The following is an 18,957-nucleotide window of genomic DNA, read 5'->3' as shown; positions in this document are numbered from 1 at the left end:
ACTCAGAGCTAGGGCCAAAAGCCTAGGTGACTGCTTGTCACATGGCTAGGGAACAGAGTTCCATAGTTATGACTCTAGAGTCATGAGGAAGGTTATGTTGGTGACTATTCACCATGTACCTATCCTGTTTAAGCTAGTGAAAGGTTCACTTACCTGTTAAGCCCTGGTGACCCTATCGTCACATGGCTTAAGGGAGCAGTACCCATTTTAGTGACTTTTGCGACTGTCACTCATCTGTTTTGGACTGATAGTCCTGAATGATTATTATGATCATTGTTGATATTATATCATGCTATATTGTGTTTTCTTGCTGGGCCTTGGCTCATGGGTGCTATGTGGTGCAGGTAAAGGGAAAGAAAAGCTCACCCAGCCTTGAGTGGAGAGCTTAGGTGGTGATGTGTACATATGCGGCCGCTTGACCACCACGGCCAAGGAGTTCTCAGAGGAACTAGGGGTTTTCCCTATTTTTGCTACTTAGGTCGGCGGGTTTGTAAATTTAAAACAGTAATGACCATTTTGAGTTGTAAATAACTTGTAAAAGATTTTATGGGCCCATGAACAGTTTTATGTATTTAATAAAATATATCATTTCCTTTTATATTGTTTTTCCACCTTAGCCTGGTAATAACACTTAGATGCACGTTTTTAACCAAAAGACTCGGGTAGCGAGTCAAATTTCTGGTCCACCGTAACTATTCTAGGGTAACCAGGGCGTTACAATTTTTCTTGATGAAGATCTTGGAGAAAACTAGTAATCTGAAAAGCTAGAGAGAGAGAGAGAGAGAAAGGTGAGTGATCAATTCACCAATTAACTCAAATGACCCTTTTATATAGTATAGGAACCCTCATTAGGCTCAACCAATGATATTATAACATTTTAATTTGAATTTTGGAGCAAAAAATACGTCATTTTCAAAGACGAGCGATGAGTCGCCTCCTAGAGGTGACACAACGTTGATCCCTTTAACTTGGTGCTCCAAAACTTGTCTCAAAACATCCCTAAATGCTCCCAAAATTTGTGGGTATTATTATATACTCCAAATAAATATTTTGGACCCAAAAAAGATGATTTATAAATGCCTATATTGAAAGTCAACTCTCACATGTTGACTTTAGTGAAACCATTATGGTTTTTGCACCTCTTCGTGCCTAACCAATTTCACTATGTATTTAACCAATCATACCAAATAAATTCAATGTCAATTAATAGTTAAATAAAAAGTTTTGAGATATTTGGATTAAGGTGGATAGAAAAGCAATGATATGTGGTAAGGTGGAGTCTCGTATTGAGCGAGATGTCGATTTAGCTTCTTTGGGTCTGTCAGAGTTTCAAAATGCTCAACGTCGGGGTTGCATGGATCTCTGTATGGGAGAAGGGTCGGTTACATTTTGAAATGGATGCCTCCTATATGGGTTTGTATAAGCTTAATTATGATGTTGGGGAGTGATTTGGGATGTAAAGGGCATTGTTTGGGCTGCTTGGGCTATTAGTATTCCATATCTTTTTTCGGTTAATGTTGTTGAATTATTGGAGCTTCGAGCTGGTTTTAATGCTGTTCTAATTTTGATTTTTTTTTTTTTTTTAATGTGAGTCTATTGTTATTTGTTCGTAAGTTTTTAAAGGGTGTTCTTCTCATTCTTTGGGACCCATTGTTTCAGATGTTAACTTATTGAATGTTGTAGGTGGTGGTTCTTGTCATTCCTTTTGACATTCTACGAATGGTGTGACCCACACGCTTGCTTCTTATGTTACTAGTGTATTTGGACAAAAAAATAGTCCGCATTTTTATGTTTTCCTGTAACAGTTGATCGTAGTTATTAAATGATGTATCTTTATTTAAAAGAGAGAAAGAGCATCCACAATAAATGAAAATGCCCTATCAAACTTGATTTGGATTTCTCATCTTAGAAATAAATTAATTTCTCACCTTGCTCTCTCCCATTTCTACTTAGTTTCTCTATATTATATATTTTTTATTAATTTTTTTGACAAATTTTTTTATTTTAAATTAAAAAGAATATGAAAGAAAAATAAAAATAATAACGAAAAATTAATTAAAAATATTTAGAGTGATGAATAATATTTTATAAATATAGAAAGATTATTGTAGTAAAGTGTACAAAAATTATATTCTATATAATGTGATAGATTCCTTTTAAAAATAATAATAATAATGTGATAGATTGCTATTCAATACAAATTTTATATTTTAAAGAAAACTCTATCATACAAATGGAAAGATAAAACCAATTGATGCTTATGCCTCTACTTAGCATTAAAGAAAGAATGTTTAAGGCTTCAATGCCTTCTTGTCCAACAATAGCATTCCAACAACCAACATCATGATTGCATAGACCTAATTCTAATGGTATGGAATTTTCTCAACTAGATTTTTAACATTGATTTCCAAGTGCTTCCCCAAGGTACTATAAGAGATAATATAGTTGTGCATGCTAATTTTGTGTGTAGATAGTTATGGAACTCTAGAAACCAATACTTCCATTTTGGAAAGTTGAAGTTGTCAATCTATATTATTGGTAAATTAAATAATAATTACTTTGAGTTTGTCTAGAATAAGATAATGATTTAGGTGGTCTAATCACAGTTCCACTTCCTCATGTCCGTTAAGGGTGTTCGTGATGCAGTTTTTCTCTAATTTTTTGGACCGCATCATATATGCAGTTTGAACAATTTTCCAAACTGCAACCCACACCGCATAGACCTCAAACCGCATTAACCGCACCGCAAAAATGCGGAGTGGTGTGGTGCGGTGTGGGCGGTTTATGCCTATCGCCAAATAATTTAACAATTAAATATTATAATTAAGAAAGATTCATAATAAATCTCATAACCATAGAGTTTTTAACAAAATAATTAAATGTACAACAAGCTAATAAACTTTAAGCAAAACAATAAAAATATAACAAACTAATACCAAATAAAAAATGTAATATAAAAGTAAATATTATTTTAATTAAGGATGAATATCTTTAGATTGAAGTAGAATATGTGTTAATATCATATGAAACATTATATTTCTTTCTAGATATTATGTATATTATATTATACTATATACATATTTATGCATTAACTTGAAATGTAGTAAAATTGAAAAAAATAATATAAAAAAGTTAATATATATAATGATGCGGTACGGTGTGGTTTGAACCGCATTTATAAAATTTAAAACCGCACCGCACCGCGCAGTTTGGCAAAAATACAAACCGCAACCGCACCGCGAAGGGTTCTAAACTGCAAATTGCGGTGCGGTATGGTGTGGGCGGTTTGTGCAGTGTGGATGGTTTTATGAACACCCCTAATGTCCGTTGTTAATTATGAAACTCCATAAACCAATACTTCCATCTTGAAAAGTTAGTTGCCAATCTATACTATTTGTATGCAAATTTTATGCAAAAATAAGATAATTTTAAGATTAATAAGTTTATACTGTCTCCGACACGGTGTAAATTTTGTATCAAATTTAACATTAAAATAAATCACTGTCGTATTTGACTTAATATTTGTAATTGTGTTTGTACAATGTACAAATTAAGTAAAAAAATTAACTATAATTAGTGGTCATTTAATATTTATTTATAATATACAATTTTATATTTTGTTGTCTATAATAAGGACTCCAATATATTTTATGTAATTGCATGTGCTCAAAAAATTTAATAGTGAATTAATATATCATAATAATTAATAGTAAATAAAAAAATTAAAGTTATTGTTATGCCAAATTCAGTCATGTTATCTTTTTATGTTAAATTTGAAACAACTTTTTACAAGTGTTCACTATTGAAATAATACTTTTCTAAAATGTACCAAAATATAAACACTTTTAGTTTGACAAATATTTTTTACTATCAAATATATAAAATAGTTAATTTTATAACATTGAGTTTGAATTTTTATTTGAAGAATAAATAAAGTAATAAAAGTATTTAATTAAATATAATATAAAAATATATCATTTTAGATACTAAATTTAACTCTATATGTTCTCGAATTTTATAATATTGATCATTTTTTTCATGCAACTTATGAAAACATTTACACTTATATTAGAAAGAAGATAAAAGAGTCATTAAAGTGCAAATTTATCCGAAATCGAACTTATATTAATTTTGGTGTGTTTCTGTAAAAAAAATGGAATCATTAAAAATAGATAATTAAATCTAATATTCAGTTAAAATAAAAATAAAAAAGACCAAAATGATATTTTTCCCTAAATTAACAAATGTTAGTGGTTAATTTTGACCAAATTAGTTTATCATATATATATATATAAACAAATTTGAGAACATTAATTTTCTCCTGAAATGAGACTGTTAGGATTTTTTTATTTATTTATTGTTTCAAAAAATGTATGAAAAAATAAAAATATAAAATTATTTTGCTGTTTTCAAAATACAAAAACTGTTTGGCTAGTAATTCTTAAAGGATAAAATAAAAACATAACTTGAATAGAAAAAAAATCCAAAGAGAGAATATCCATAAATAAAATAGAAAGATCATCATCAGAAAAATTATATGAAAAATGTATTCAAAGAGAACGTTGTGAGATAGAGTGACAAAAAAAATTGAAGAACGATAGTGACGATAGAAATTAACGAGAAAAACAAGAGAAAAAGTGATTAAAGATAAAGTAAGTAAGAAAGAAATAATGAGCGAAAATGAATAGGAGAAAATAATAAAATTAAACGAGGAGAGATAATAATGAGAAAAAAATGATAATTATTTCAAATGAGACAAAGAAATTCTAAAATTATAAAATAATGAGATAAATTTATGAAGAATAAACAATATGAGAAATTTTTTTTTTTTTTGACAAAACAATATGAGAAGTATTAATAAGAAAGAAAGTCGAATAATTGAGAAAATAATAAGAAATTTTAAAAAATATATGTTTATATAGAGTAGAGATATCTATAACTTTTTTTCTTTCAAAGAATGATGAGTAATAATATTTGTTTTCTTCGTTTGACAATAATGTCAAACACTTCTATTTGACATCAGAATAATTTTTTTTTTAAATAAAAAAACCTTAATAAATTACTTAGATTTTAACTTCAACACAACTAAGTGATTCTTTCATAGGAACAAACCCAGTTATATGGTAGTCCCTAGTCATTTCAATCAAAAATGAAAACCACCAATATTCATACATGTGACATTGCATTGAGAATTTATTACTGTTCTTCCTTTAAAAACAATATCTTAGTTCAAATGACACAATGGGAACATATTAGTCAAGTATAATTTTTCATACCATATCTCTCAGAATTTTCCGTTCGTCTGTTACTAAAGCATATACGTAACAATTTCCAATTTCAATAAAGAATTGGATTCCCCAAAAAACAAGTATAAAGCCAAAAATGAAAAGGGATAAGAGCACTCCATTGAAAGTTCTAATGTGAAGTTATACAGAAGACATCTATGTTAAACACAGCAGGGGGCATTTCTTTCTATAACCAACTTCAACTACCGCTACCCTATAGTTTCTCTTTTAAGACTTGAGAAAGAAAGAAAAAGCATATATAATTTAACCGGAGCCTCAGTAGAAAAGAGTTATACGCTCCTATCTTACTGCAAGGGGGATTATGTAAGATGTAATTATGCCTATATATTAGAAAACTGGACTGAGCACTGACTGCATTTGTAAAGAATATATAAACTTCACCAAATTTATTTCAAGAGGTAACTGTTTGCCTCATCCATTTTGTAGCTGACCACTTTTCCCCTGAAAGTACTTCGCACCCGCCATGAATGCTATTTGGATCAGATTGTCCGTCAAGACCCTGAAATATACCAAGTAAACATAAGAAAGATAAATAAATAAATAAAATGAAGTTCCCTTATCGATATTAAAATTGTAACTAATAATTGTGTTCCAAAACTAAAGGAAAGCTGGCCTTATCTGTAACTAAAAGAATCAAGAGGCAGAGGTGTACTCTATATTGAAGTTATCTCAACATGTGTTCTAATTCTTGCTTCTTAAAGTTCATAAATAATTCAAAAACAAAGTGAACCATACCCGTAACATTTTAAAACTACTTATGCCGCACAAGTTGCTATAGTTGTCAAGTGAGAATGCAGGTGTGTATCATTGTTTCACTAGCACCATAAGTAAAGGGCAGCAATTACAAATCCCCAAGACATTCTAGACTTTAAACTATAGGCCCTAAAACTTTGGAGCTGATGTTCAAGAAGAGTACTTATCAAGATTAGTTAATTTCAAAAGAATTATTTAGAAAACAAACCATGCTCCAGAAGAGAACAGCATCTCCTTTAACCGGTTTCACAGATAAACCTTTCATTATTTTTCCACCACAGCTACAGTCAGCTGTACCAGCCTGAGAAGTAACAGCAAACACATATTTTAAAGTTTGGAAAATTCTTCTCAATGTACGAATGGAAAATTAATAAACACCTTAGAGAACTAAACATGAAAACATTATGCCATAAGGCATTTCTAAATGAGAGAATACTAATCTGCAAGTTGCAAGTAGTTCATAAACAACATACCAAAAAAAGATCCTCAATCAATCCCTCTTACAAGGGTTTTTTGATCAATCTCATATTTTCTCTTGTATGAGTGAGTACAAAAACAGGAAAAAATAATTACTTTGCTCAACAGACACCACTTACAGTTCATAAATTCCCTACACGTAACTTGAAGCAACAAAGTTTGCTTGCATCAATTATACAAGAATCATAAAAAAGAAGGGTTGGTTGAATCCACAAACAGCAATCACATAGCACGCATCATATGCAATTCTGAATATATGAATGAGGTATAGTGAAGTTCCACATTTTCCTTTTCATCATACAAATGTAAGCAAACTAGAGTCCAAATGTTGCAAAATAAAAAGTGATTGCTTGCATCAAATGATAGCTGTATAGGCAATAATACAATCAAATTAATTATAAGGATAACATTACCATAGGAAAGTATGTCTCTCCACCCTCAACACTGTCACTTAAATACATTAGCATTGTTGCTACTCTCTGACCACCACGCTTCAAGTTAAACTGCCTCAACAGATAAAAATAAAAGAATTCTCACATTACAAAAGCAAGTGATAAATATCTTTGGAAGAATATGCAACAAAAGAATGGATGTAATGAAGTAATGATATTTGTCAAGTCATGGTGAGAAGCTTACAGTATCAGAAAAGTAGTCATGGTGTGGTTTGTAAAACTCACTCTTTTCATACCTGTACTGCTGCAGATGTTAGCCTTAATAATTAAAAGATATTAATATATCTTTTCATAAACATTAAATTTCTAGTTGATAAACTGCATTCCCACCTTAAGACCTGAATCAGCTCCCCATTTTCCACAGGTATTTGTGAATAGACAGATATTCGCTTTTCAATAGCCTGATGGCAGGATGGTGTAGAGAAGAAACATGTACAAGAGGATAAAAAAAGGAATAAAATGAGAAAAGATAAAATAATGCACTATTTTTTATTCTGTAAACAAGTTAGTTCAATTTAATTTAATTAGATTGTACATGATACATTAGAAAATTTGCAGTATAATATGGGAAAACTTGCAAGACAAAAAATTATAAGGCTCAAGGATCAAAATGCAAGAGAGAGAGAGAGAGAAGATTTAACTTGTATCATTGGATACTTTTTCTCTTCAGGAGTTAGAAACATCCCCGAGCTTGTCCTAACATTACTCTTTATTCCCTGAAATTGAAACAAAGAGGAGAACAATCATGTACTTGATTGCAAACAAATGAAGATACTGTATAAATATGTCTTCAACTTAAGGTAGATATAGCTAGAAACTCTGAATTGTTATCATCACAGAGATCTTTCATAGTTAATTACAAAACAAGAATTAAAAAAGAACAGAGAAACTTCAATGCTGTCATACATACCTTCCCTGTTTTTGTGTCCACCACAGTAGAAACATGAAGACGGGGGAGGGCTAAACCTCTAAGATAATCACATTCCTGTAAGAAACATAGATTTCTATACTTTAAAACAATATAATCCAGTTCACTTTCAATTAGAATATTCCACCAGTCATAAGTTAAAACAAAGAATCTTCGAAATTTCTCTTGGTGAAGAAAAAATAACACATACTACCAATTGCCTAACAACACTGCCAGGCAGCCTCTGTAGCTTGAAATTAATCATCTATGGAGAAGCTACTATCCAAACAACGCACAGAGACCAAATTGATAAGACAAATGATGAACTGATACGTATAGCCTTTGATATTTATTTTATAAATTGAACTAGAAAAATAGCACATATTTCTCCTTCCATTCTGCCTTCTATTCAACTAGAATCAACATGTTTCTCTTTGTTAGATTTTTAATTTAATTTTGACCAAATTTACTATAATTTCTTCAGTTTCATGGAGAAAAAACATCAAAAAATTCGAACTACCTCTCTTTTCCTTTTGTCCGAATTTTTTAAGCAACTTAGTCATTCAAAAACATTGTATAGGAAAGCCTACATCAAATGTCCAAGAAATGTCTTTAAACCACAAGATTTATTTTTATAACCATTGATATCCGGTCCCCTTCTCAACTAATCCCACCACAGTGCTAGGATCCCATATCGCCTGAGTATGAGATTGGTTGGCAGTTTACTACCACTAGGGCACCCTCCTCTCATAGGCTAGTTTGTTAGGAGAGAGTTTTACCACTTGAGACGTTTGCCATAGTTAAACTTTCTCAAGTATCTTCCTTGCTGCTACACCAATGCCCTGTGGGCAAGCCACTAGATTTTATTCTTCGTGTGTTCATCATTTCTAATTATCAACAAATTAACTTGAGTTCCACTTTTAAAATTTGCAATAATAAATTCTCTCCTCTTCACTTTCAGTCCTCAATGGACTTCTAGATTAGCACATAACTCTTCTCTGCCAATCATTATATTAAAATTTATTACCTCAAAATTCAAGCACATCAGGCTTAACTTAATTTTAAAGACAAAATAGTAGGATTTGGCGTAAGGATAATAAGTACCAAAAAAAAAAGAGAGAAAGATCATCCAGATAAAGAGAAGGTTGACTTGATGATATTATATTAGAAAGTGCATACCTCTATGCTCAAAAAATTATGAAGTATGATGATACGAGGTGACCAGCTAATTACTTCAGGTTTAACCTACATATATGACAAGATGACACATCAGTACATGAAATTACCCTCCCTAAAAGTTCAATTTAACTGTTCTTATATCAATGTATGAACTAAAACACAAACATGGTAAGACCTAGTATTCTTTAGCAGTCCAAAAATAATCACGGTCCCTCAAAGAAAACTTCATGTATTACCAACAAAGAAATTTAATTACAAAGGAAGCAGTACGTAAAGAAGGTGGTTAAGGAAACCCTTCGCTGACTTAATAATCCCAAATAAATGAAAGAAACTTCAAAAGAGCATCAGAAATCGAAATCAACATTATGGACAACTAAAGGTTCCAACCCATAAGAGTGAAACCAATACATTTTAGATGTTCTCACATAGGTATCTTTTATTTTTGAGAATTCAAGAACAGCATTTTAAATATTATATTGATGCATAGGAAGTTGTCTTAGGAATCAAAAACTTAAGCTTAAAAATAAACATGTCTAACATACATATCCAAGTCGTAAAACTGTTGTCTCTTTGTCATCATTCCAATGATGAATACCTAAACAATGAGGAAAAAAAGCCCATCAAATGAAAAAACATATGTAAATCTATATGTATATCTCTGACCCCATACAGGGTACCATACCTACCTCTGGGCAACTGAATATAGCTATCAAGTTGACGCCTCTGTGATGTTCGAAAATTAGGAAAATCTGAACCAATAAAAGATACAGTTTGTGAAAAGTTGAACAGAGAGCACAGAAAAATTACATGACACATTTTGACATGCAAATTAGGAGTATGAAAAAAATCTTATAGTATCAAGATGATGATAAACATACAATAACTTGACAGCATGAGTTACATAATATTGCAAAAACATAACAAATATATTACTATAAAGAAGAGAGAGAAAATTTAAAAATGAGACAGTACTTAATGCAAAAATATGACCATGAATCATTGTTGCAATAATAAGGAAATTAAACCAAAATTATACAAATTAGAATAAAAGATATAGTGATTGGAGCCAAAGACAGAAAAACAGTAAGCTAAAATAGGGAATATTATCACTGAAATTGAAAGGAAATACAAAAAAACTAGCCAGGTTCTTCAAGGGGCCTGAAAACCTCCCAAGAGCTCAAAGCACACCACAACTCATTCACACATTTCTTACCTCTTTTCTCACCCCATCCCCACATTTATATATTATTCTAACCACCCAAATACCCCTACTAACAACCCAGCCATTTCCAACATGACAGCTGTCCTACTATTACTACAACTCATTCCTAACACACACACACACTGAGAGAGAGAGATTTAAGGGAAAATAGCACCAGAACATGAGAAAAGTGAGAGAAAAATGCTAAATAATTTAAATATGGGATTGAAAACAATTAGTGAAACATCCTTTTTTATTTTTCAACATGCCAGAAATTAAGGTCACCAAAACAAACTACACTATGAAAAAGAAAATATATATTATATATATGAAGAAAAATAATACTTGATTAAAGGAATCTATGCTAACCCACTGACAAAAGGATCTAAACCCAACCCTACCATAAATTAATTGATCTCGTCAAGAATGCGATATAAATATAACTATAACTTAAATTAGAAGAGTTCATCTCGAATAGGAAATTTATCATTCAATAGATACCATATGAATCTTCCAGTCTTCGTATAAATGCCAATTGAAACAAAGCACCTGCAATTCCATATGAAAAAAATATTAATACACTTGAAATCCCTAAAATTTGTGGTTTATTTGTCTATTTATTGTATTAGAAACATTCAACATCAACATGAAGGATTAAAAGACAAGGTATGAAGGACGAAACCATTCAACATCAGATAAATAGTTGCACATTAGGTATGAATTTATGTCAGAAAACCAAAGATAGCAAACATGTGAGCCTTTCAGTTATCTGAAACTTAAGGCATTTTTTTTATTTTTTAAAAATTTCCCTCTCCTTTTTCTAATAGAAAAGAGTTAGTAAAAGGAAAAGTCCAAGCCAAGTTCCCAACTCACCTTAAAGGGAACTCCCTCTTGAAATCGATTGTTCTTAAGAACATATCTTATCGATTCAGCACTTAAAACATGGATAATACTAATCAATATCAACCTTTATAGAAAGGCAAAATAAGAAAATTCTGGCTACAATTTAGGAACACTTGTGCTTATGACAATAGCATAAGAGCAGAGAACTTTGCTGTAACGTACTCAAAATAAGGAACTCTAGTTTGAAACTTAGACAATGCTAAAAACCTTATTATGGATTGGTGACCGGAACGAGACACACAGCTACAAAATTCGTATGGTCAGATCAACTAATCATTCAAACATCTAAATACCCTTTAACCTTTTCAATCATGATCTAGCATAGCCTAAATTGTTTATCTCAGTATTAATAGATATTAACAGCAGTGCCAAATGAAGACGATAACAATCATATATACCATAACAATTATTCCAAAATTGCAATTCTAAAAAGAGTAGGATTTTATTATTAATTATATTTTTGGGAAGGATCAAAGAAGCACACGATTTTGCTGGAATAATATGCGTAAAATGTAATCATTAGCCAAAACATTGTGTCAATACACTTAATTTCTCATGGAGATAGAACTTAATTGGCTATTGTTCTTATTCCTCACTAAGCCAAGTGAATGGAGCTCGAAGATCTCATCGTCACTCTGATACTAGTTCAACAAAACAAATCATCGATTTAAGAACCAAATGCCAAAGCCAAACTCAACATTTAGAGCTCTTACACATTACCTTCTGTACATATTCCCGGGAAAATGGAGGAAACTTAACACGGATATACTTTTTACAAATAAAAATATACAAACAACTTGATTTTTCAATTTTCATTCCAGTGCATTAGCTTTCCCGATAAACGAAACTCGAAAGATCACATGAAGTGGAAAATTGAAAGTAGGAGTGTGTACCTATAATCATTCCGATAGTGACGAATGTTAGTAGTCCGAAGATAATTCTCATCGCGGCAGCCATGGCCGACCAGTAAAGATGCACAAAGTGATATAGCTCTGAATCTGTGAGCGTTTTTTTCTTCTCTGAGAAAGAAAAAGAAGAGAAATTATGTGGAGAGATACGTGATTGTGAAGAAGAAGAAAAAAAACCACTCCTTTGACCCCGCCCATGGCTTTCCTTTCCGTCCTTTACACGAATAAAAAAAAGCACCTGCAGTGCACGTGTTAGGTTTGGGTTTAGATATGAATGTGAATATTGTAATAAATGAAAAATAAAGAATAAATATAAACTATGAAGATTTCATTAATCCGAATGATATGATATGAGAATTTTTGTTATTTATGAATAATACATAATATAAAATTGCAATTGACTAATTATATTTATATATTTTTGTGTAAATGTCAATGTTGAATTTAACCCAGATTTCGAGCTCTGAGAATTGTGATATCGAAAGCTGGATTCGTCAGGTGTGAGCTCACAATATCTAGAATACGTGTTCGCAGCCTAAGCATCAAGTCTTCACAATGGTGGCAACCTCGAAGTTCTTATAAGCTCGAAAGACTAACATTGGAAGGCGTCCGTTTTCGGGGGTGACCTCGGATCAATTGGCCCGAGCTTGGGCAGGAGTGTAAGCTCGGGGAAAGGCAGCCTCGGTGATATTCACCCTTTCCGAGTTGATCTTGAGAAAACAAGGCAACTCGTTCTTCATTCAGAGACCTAGACGGGCATGATGCCGATCACTGATCTCGAGTCGCTTAATAGATCACTTGAAGGGACCCAGTCTATGCATTCAAGAAATATTGTTGTTGTAACTTCCCTATAATAAAGGGATATTTATTAGTCAGTTACACGCCCTCTGGTCTTCAGGGGACGTTTCCTTGTATATAGGAGTTACAGGCGTTAAAGCCATTAAGTTTATTAATGTAAAAGATAACTTCTCAGAAATGTGTGGGAAAGTATCCTGAGACTTCCTCTATAAATAGAGAAGTCCTGTACCCGTGAAAAGGACCGAAATTTGGTAATCTTGAGAGAAACTCTGGAGAATTCATTCTTGAAGAATTTCCAGAAATTATCTTAAGTTCTAATAACAAAGACTCGTGGACTAGGCAGAGTTAACTGCTGAACCATGTAAAAAATCTTGTTTGTGTTATTATATTTTTCTGGCCATATCTAATTATTGTTTACGTGTTCTATATTCACTGTTGACGAAAAACGCCGTCAACACATTCCTTTTCTATTGACGACATATTTACATCATTCCCAATGATTAGAACGATTTCAATATTAAGAATAATAATTACAACAGAATCTTTCTAGTCGAGATCTTCAAATGATTTTGACATGTCAGCCATTCAGTAAAAGCTACTTAGACATCCATTTAAATTAATCTCATAATCCGTTCATAAAGCAGTGGATAAGAGTACGTAAACAGATTCAAGTTTGGTTATAGTAGAAGATATTTATTCAAGTAATAAATTCCTCTTTTTGTTCATAGCCTTAGGCTATTAACCTAATTTTGAAAAATCTGTACTTTCCTTTGTTCTCCTCTTCATCTTGAATATCCTATTTCAAACTGAAGTTCAATGAACTTTAGTTGGATGTTCAAGAATCCAGATGACATAGAATTCCAAATTCCATTTCTAGATTCATGGTATTTCAACCATTGTTTTCTGTAAAAACTTTTTCATTTCATATACTAGTATGTGAATGAAGTATAGTTAGATTGTGTTACACACAATTTAATTATCTTTACATTTGTAATAAAGTAGTTACTAACTAATGCTCCCACTACAACAATGTTTTATAGAATTTGTGATATTCTTTGGTTTTATCATTGTTTAATTATCAATAACTTGCTTACTTGACTTGCAGTCATTATTTCTAGTTTAACTTAACTAGAAAATATAGTGATTATAATAATCATGCTTCATTAAAGTAACATTAAAGAGATACAAACTTTTTTTGTAATATTTTATGATTATTAAACTGTTTCACTAAATGACTTCATGAAAAATTTTCAATTTATTCACATAACCACTTGTGAATCCCAACTTCTAAGTCTTTGATGTTGTACAATCAAACATGTACAGAGTATAACAAGTGTTAAAATTATAGAAATAATAAAGACGATAATGATTGCTCATTATCTATTTAATCTTATCTAGTATGATTATATTCCATTTCCAAAATACTCATTTTACTTAGCATTCTAGTTGTATGTGAGTTGGGTTTGAATTCCAAGGTCACATGCAAATTACTTGAATTCTAAATTCGAGTTTAGACTTCCTTTTGATCAGATCAAACAAGTCTCTAAGTGACTTTACTTTGAATGTTGCATGAAAATTTCTAGAAGTTTGCTTTGTATTTGATCAAAGTTAAACATATCTTAAATAAATGTCAATCAATATTGACTTACTATTTATTATTTCTTTTAGTTTTGAACATTAAAAGGTTCAACATACCAATCTATGTATTAACTAAACGATTATGTGATTTTTGAGCCTTTATTAGAGAAAGGTCTTTTGGTTAACTTCAATTAAAAGACTATATAAACAAGCAGAGAACCATTGAATGGTTGTAATAAAAGACTGTCTTTTATTTGTTTTATGTGTCTAATTAATTAAAAGTCAATCTAAAAAATAATTCACATATATGTTTCACTTAAGTGTGGTTGGAATAAGATGTCTTATTAAATCTATGATTTGCACAATAATTCATAATTATCATTTATACTCATTGATGAAATAGGTGAAACAAGTATATTTCAAAAATAATATATGACTTTATTATTAAAAAAAAATACTAAACTTGTTCATTCATCAAATAAAAGAATCTAAAACATAGTTTCTAGAAAGAATTCTAGAACTACTTTTTAAAGAAGAAGAACTTAATACAAAGTTGAAAATGAAAAAATTAATTTCCATGTCAGTTATCTCTTAGTCTCCCAATATGCAATCATTTTCTTGTTTTTCTTTCGCATTCTTTTCTTTTCTTGAATTATGCGTTCCTGAAAAAACAAGACAAAAAAATATGGTGGCATAAAAAATTTGAATCAACTATTCAAATATATTAAAAGGGGATGAGCAAATCATATTTACCCTTTCTTCTTGCTCCTGCTCCTAGGAACAATTATTTTGATTTCTGCTTAGTTTTATATATAAACAATGCCACACTGATGCCATTTCGATGGAAAATCAATGGTAATTTGATGGTATATATTTTGTAATTAAAACTGTTATATAATACATCGATTCCATTCGATGGTATATCAATGGCGGTTCCTTTTTATGGATTACATATCATAATTTCAATGCCACATCGATGGTGATTCGATGCCACATCGATGCATTTCACTAAATCATTTAAAACCAGTTCTTTTACTCATGTCGATGCCATTTCGATGGTGTATTGATGGTAAAACAATAACGTAGCACAACCAGTGACATTTCGATGGTATATCAAAGAAAATTGCAAATTAATATTTTAAAAATTTTGTGTTGAAGGCATTTTTATATGTCAAATTAAAAGGAAAACAAAGCCCATTACTACACAAATTAGAAGTCCATCAAAGTCCATTAGTACACTAAACCATATCCACCAAATCTTTCTCGTATGTCTGTGCAAGAGTTGTAGTAGTCTTCTTGCTAGTTTCTCTCCTATCACAGAACCAGGACTGAAGTGTGAAGCGAATAAATTCAACGAATGTAGTTATCGGAAAGCTCCTTGCGTCCCGGGTCTTATTGTTGAAACTTTCAACGTAATTGCTTGTCATTATATTGTACCTAGTATCCGGGAAAACTAACATTTACTAGTAATCTACATTTAAAAGATTTCATAAAATAAATTACAATTCACAATGACATACTTATTTCCAGGAAAGTAAGCTCGGGACCCTATGTCTTCTAGGTACTGAGCGATCGCTGGGTCTTTTGATTTGATTTTGTTGAAGTGAGCATGAAACTCAGACTTCCTAAAAGCATATGTCGCATTATACATCAACACATGACAATGATCAGTCTTGAATTTAGCAATCACATTCATACTAATGTGGTGGTAGCAAGCACAGTGATAGGCATCGGAGAAAATAGTTTCCAAGGCATGTGTAATACTCGCATGCTTGTCAGATACAAACCACAGGTCCTCAACTTCCCCAACCGCTTTCTTTAGATTTGACATGAAATACTTCCAAGAATCATGATTCTCACTATCCACAATAGCAAATGCAATTAAATACATATGGTTATTTGCATCCAAAGCGACTAGACATAACATCTGCCTACCGTATTTTGTCTTTAAAAAAGTGTCGTCCACACATAACACAGGACAACATGTACGAAACTCTCTTTTACTAAGTCCTACTGAGAAAAAGCAATATTTGAACCGATCATACTCAATGAAAAAATCTATCAACATCCTGATATTTTTCTGTTGAAGCATGAACATGTACGATGGTAGCTTTTCGTAGGATGCTTCCAGTGTCCCCCTGACATACTCCAGAGCCATCTCTCGACATCTCCAAGCTTTTCCATATGACAGCTCAATGCCATAATCATTATTAATGTCTTCTCTTATGTTGTTCGCCATGTACGCATTTGATCCAGTCTGATATTTTTTCTTTATACAATGACTAATAACCCAAGGTGCAGCTTGGCGATGGCCTTTATGTCGGAGTTCAAGTGAGCAAGTGTGTTTATTGGAGAAATGAGTTATCTCAAACATATCAGATTTATGCATTCTCCTCCCTCTCAATCTCCACCCACAATTAGGATCCTTGCAAGTGATATACCAAACCTGACTTCTTCACCACAAACTAGATTCATCGCTTCATCTCTAACTTATTCTAAAAAACCTTCCCAACTTTTATTACTACACAACTCACTCCAGATAACGTGGGGATAACATAAGAGGGGCATGCGATATCTTTTGCAGTATATGTCGAAGAACTCCATCTATTTCATCTTGTGTAGTTGGATGACTGCTCTCTGAGACAGGAGTCCTACGTCCTTAGATTTATTGACGTCTTGGCAAGGGTCGTACATTTAAATCATACACTTGCTCCATATGTAGCATGGGTAACCGATCCTCGAAGTTATCATCAGAACTATTGCAACCCTCAGCTGTTTCATCATCATCACCTAAATAGGCAACTGGATCGTCATTGACATAAGGATTGTACTCATTCCCATCATCATGCGGGGGATTTGTTTGGGGAAAAAAAGTTTCATTTTGACTAGGACCTCCGATGCATACACTTGGCTCAGGAGCTGTTTGTGGAACAACCGTGCAAGAATGATTATGATTACCCTTATTAACACTCGCTCTAGGAGATGGATCAAGAAGAGCAATGTTCTTTGCAATCGAACTGACGCATAAAGGAACCTGATGTTGTAAGGACTTTGAATTATCAAGAATAAGAGCACTCACTCCTTCATCATCCGTGATTTCAATAAGATCTAAGCTAAAATCATTGCATGTAAACGACACGTCCAACTTTAAGTCAAACAATGACCTATCCACTTTCATCTTTGAATACAACTTATCCAATAATTCTATGCAACTAACATCAATTGGTACGTGTATTATAGTGTTCAAACCACCTTTGAGATTACATTTCTCTCCTTTCCATTCCCAAACACCATTGTAAGAAACAAATATATTAACTCTGGAACCTGCAAATTTACAAAAAAAACCTAAGAAAGTTATAAAATATAGTAAAATTGATGATCAATCGATGAAAAATCGTTGCCAGTATAATGCTATTTGCACTGCAATGCCACATCGATGACATTTTGATGCATAATTGATGTTGCTGGCTGGCATCTGTACGTGATGCATTTTCGATGGTATATCGATGCCATTTTGATGTTGAAACACACCAACATACATGGCATCAATTCAGCATCGATATACCATCGATATTATATTGAAAATAATCTCCAAATTATATGTTCATCTCAGCATCGAAATAACATCGATGGGGCATCAGTAGGGCATTGATGTGGCATTGCGTCTAGCAACTTTGAGCACTTGTATCAATTTGTCATCGATTTACCATCGATTTGGTATCGATTTATCATCGATTTTGAATGGCAACCCACATATTTCTAGATCTTTCAGATCCAAAGAACAAATAAAAAAATGCAGAAACAATACCACACTCAACACCATAACAGTACGAAACCTCAATCTAACCATGACATTTCATATTCACAAGTAGTTAGAATGAGAGGATACTTACCCATGGTTTTTTCTCTTAAAAAATACTAAGAATGACAATTTCTTCACATAAAATGAAACTTTCAGATCGGTTCAGTATGCAAAAATGGTCGTGCGTGATGGACACACACACACACAGAGGGAGAGAGATATATGTGTGTGATGTTGAATATGATATTTTTAAATGAAATGAGTATTTTTGTCCAAAATATGGTAGGGGCACATAATTGGGAGGAATCTTTATGTTGCCATATTAAAAAATTTTACTATGTTATTATGCATAGACCTTGAAATTTCCCTTTTACAATTATATACCTAAAATCTAAAGTATTTATAAAAATACCTTCAACTAAACTATTTACATGAATACCGATGTCACATCAGCATAGCATACTAGATTTTGAAAAAAATTGGGAAATTTCGCCCCCCGAATTTTTTTGTTTTTCTAGGTTGTAAAAAATTACCTTTTGGTTGCTTACAATATCAATAAGATGCCAAGTGGTCACTTTTTTTTTTATTAAAAGCTTTATATTTAAATCATATTATTTCAATACCTTTTGGTTACCTCCGAAACTCATTTGTAAATATTTTAATATACCCATTAGTTATTTTTATGTAAATTAT

General features: G+C 31.9%; 2 protein-coding genes across 2 annotated transcripts; both read right to left on the bottom strand.

Annotated features, from left to right (window-relative positions):
* Positions 1–5,383: 5,383 nt before the first annotated feature.
* On the bottom strand, positions 5,384–12,256 carry LOC133818973 (prolyl 4-hydroxylase 1). The gene is made up of 12 exons (XM_062252108.1): positions 12,072–12,256; positions 10,777–10,824; positions 9,761–9,823; positions 9,617–9,669; positions 9,075–9,140; positions 7,899–7,973; positions 7,630–7,704; positions 7,319–7,389; positions 7,173–7,224; positions 6,950–7,039; positions 6,268–6,360; positions 5,384–5,805 (listed from the first exon to the last, which is right to left on the bottom strand). The coding sequence occupies exons 1-12, from the start codon at positions 12,133–12,135 to the stop codon at positions 5,698–5,700; spliced, it is 858 nt and encodes a 285-aa protein (XP_062108092.1). The 5' UTR covers positions 12,136–12,256; the 3' UTR covers positions 5,384–5,697.
* Positions 12,257–15,046: 2,790 nt separating this feature from the next.
* On the bottom strand, positions 15,047–16,701 carry LOC133815175 (uncharacterized). Its single transcript, XM_062248043.1, has 3 exons — positions 15,983–16,701; positions 15,707–15,899; positions 15,047–15,124 (listed from the first exon to the last, which is right to left on the bottom strand). Exons 1-3 carry the CDS (start codon positions 16,699–16,701, stop codon positions 15,047–15,049), a joined length of 990 nt encoding a protein of 329 aa, XP_062104027.1.
* Positions 16,702–18,957: the final 2,256 nt, after the last annotated feature.

This window comes from Humulus lupulus, chromosome 2, assembly GCF_963169125.1.
Source record: "Humulus lupulus chromosome 2, drHumLupu1.1, whole genome shotgun sequence".
NCBI classification, from domain to species: Eukaryota; Viridiplantae; Streptophyta; class Magnoliopsida; order Rosales; family Cannabaceae; genus Humulus; species Humulus lupulus.
This window is presented reverse-complemented; position numbering and strand designations above follow the sequence as displayed.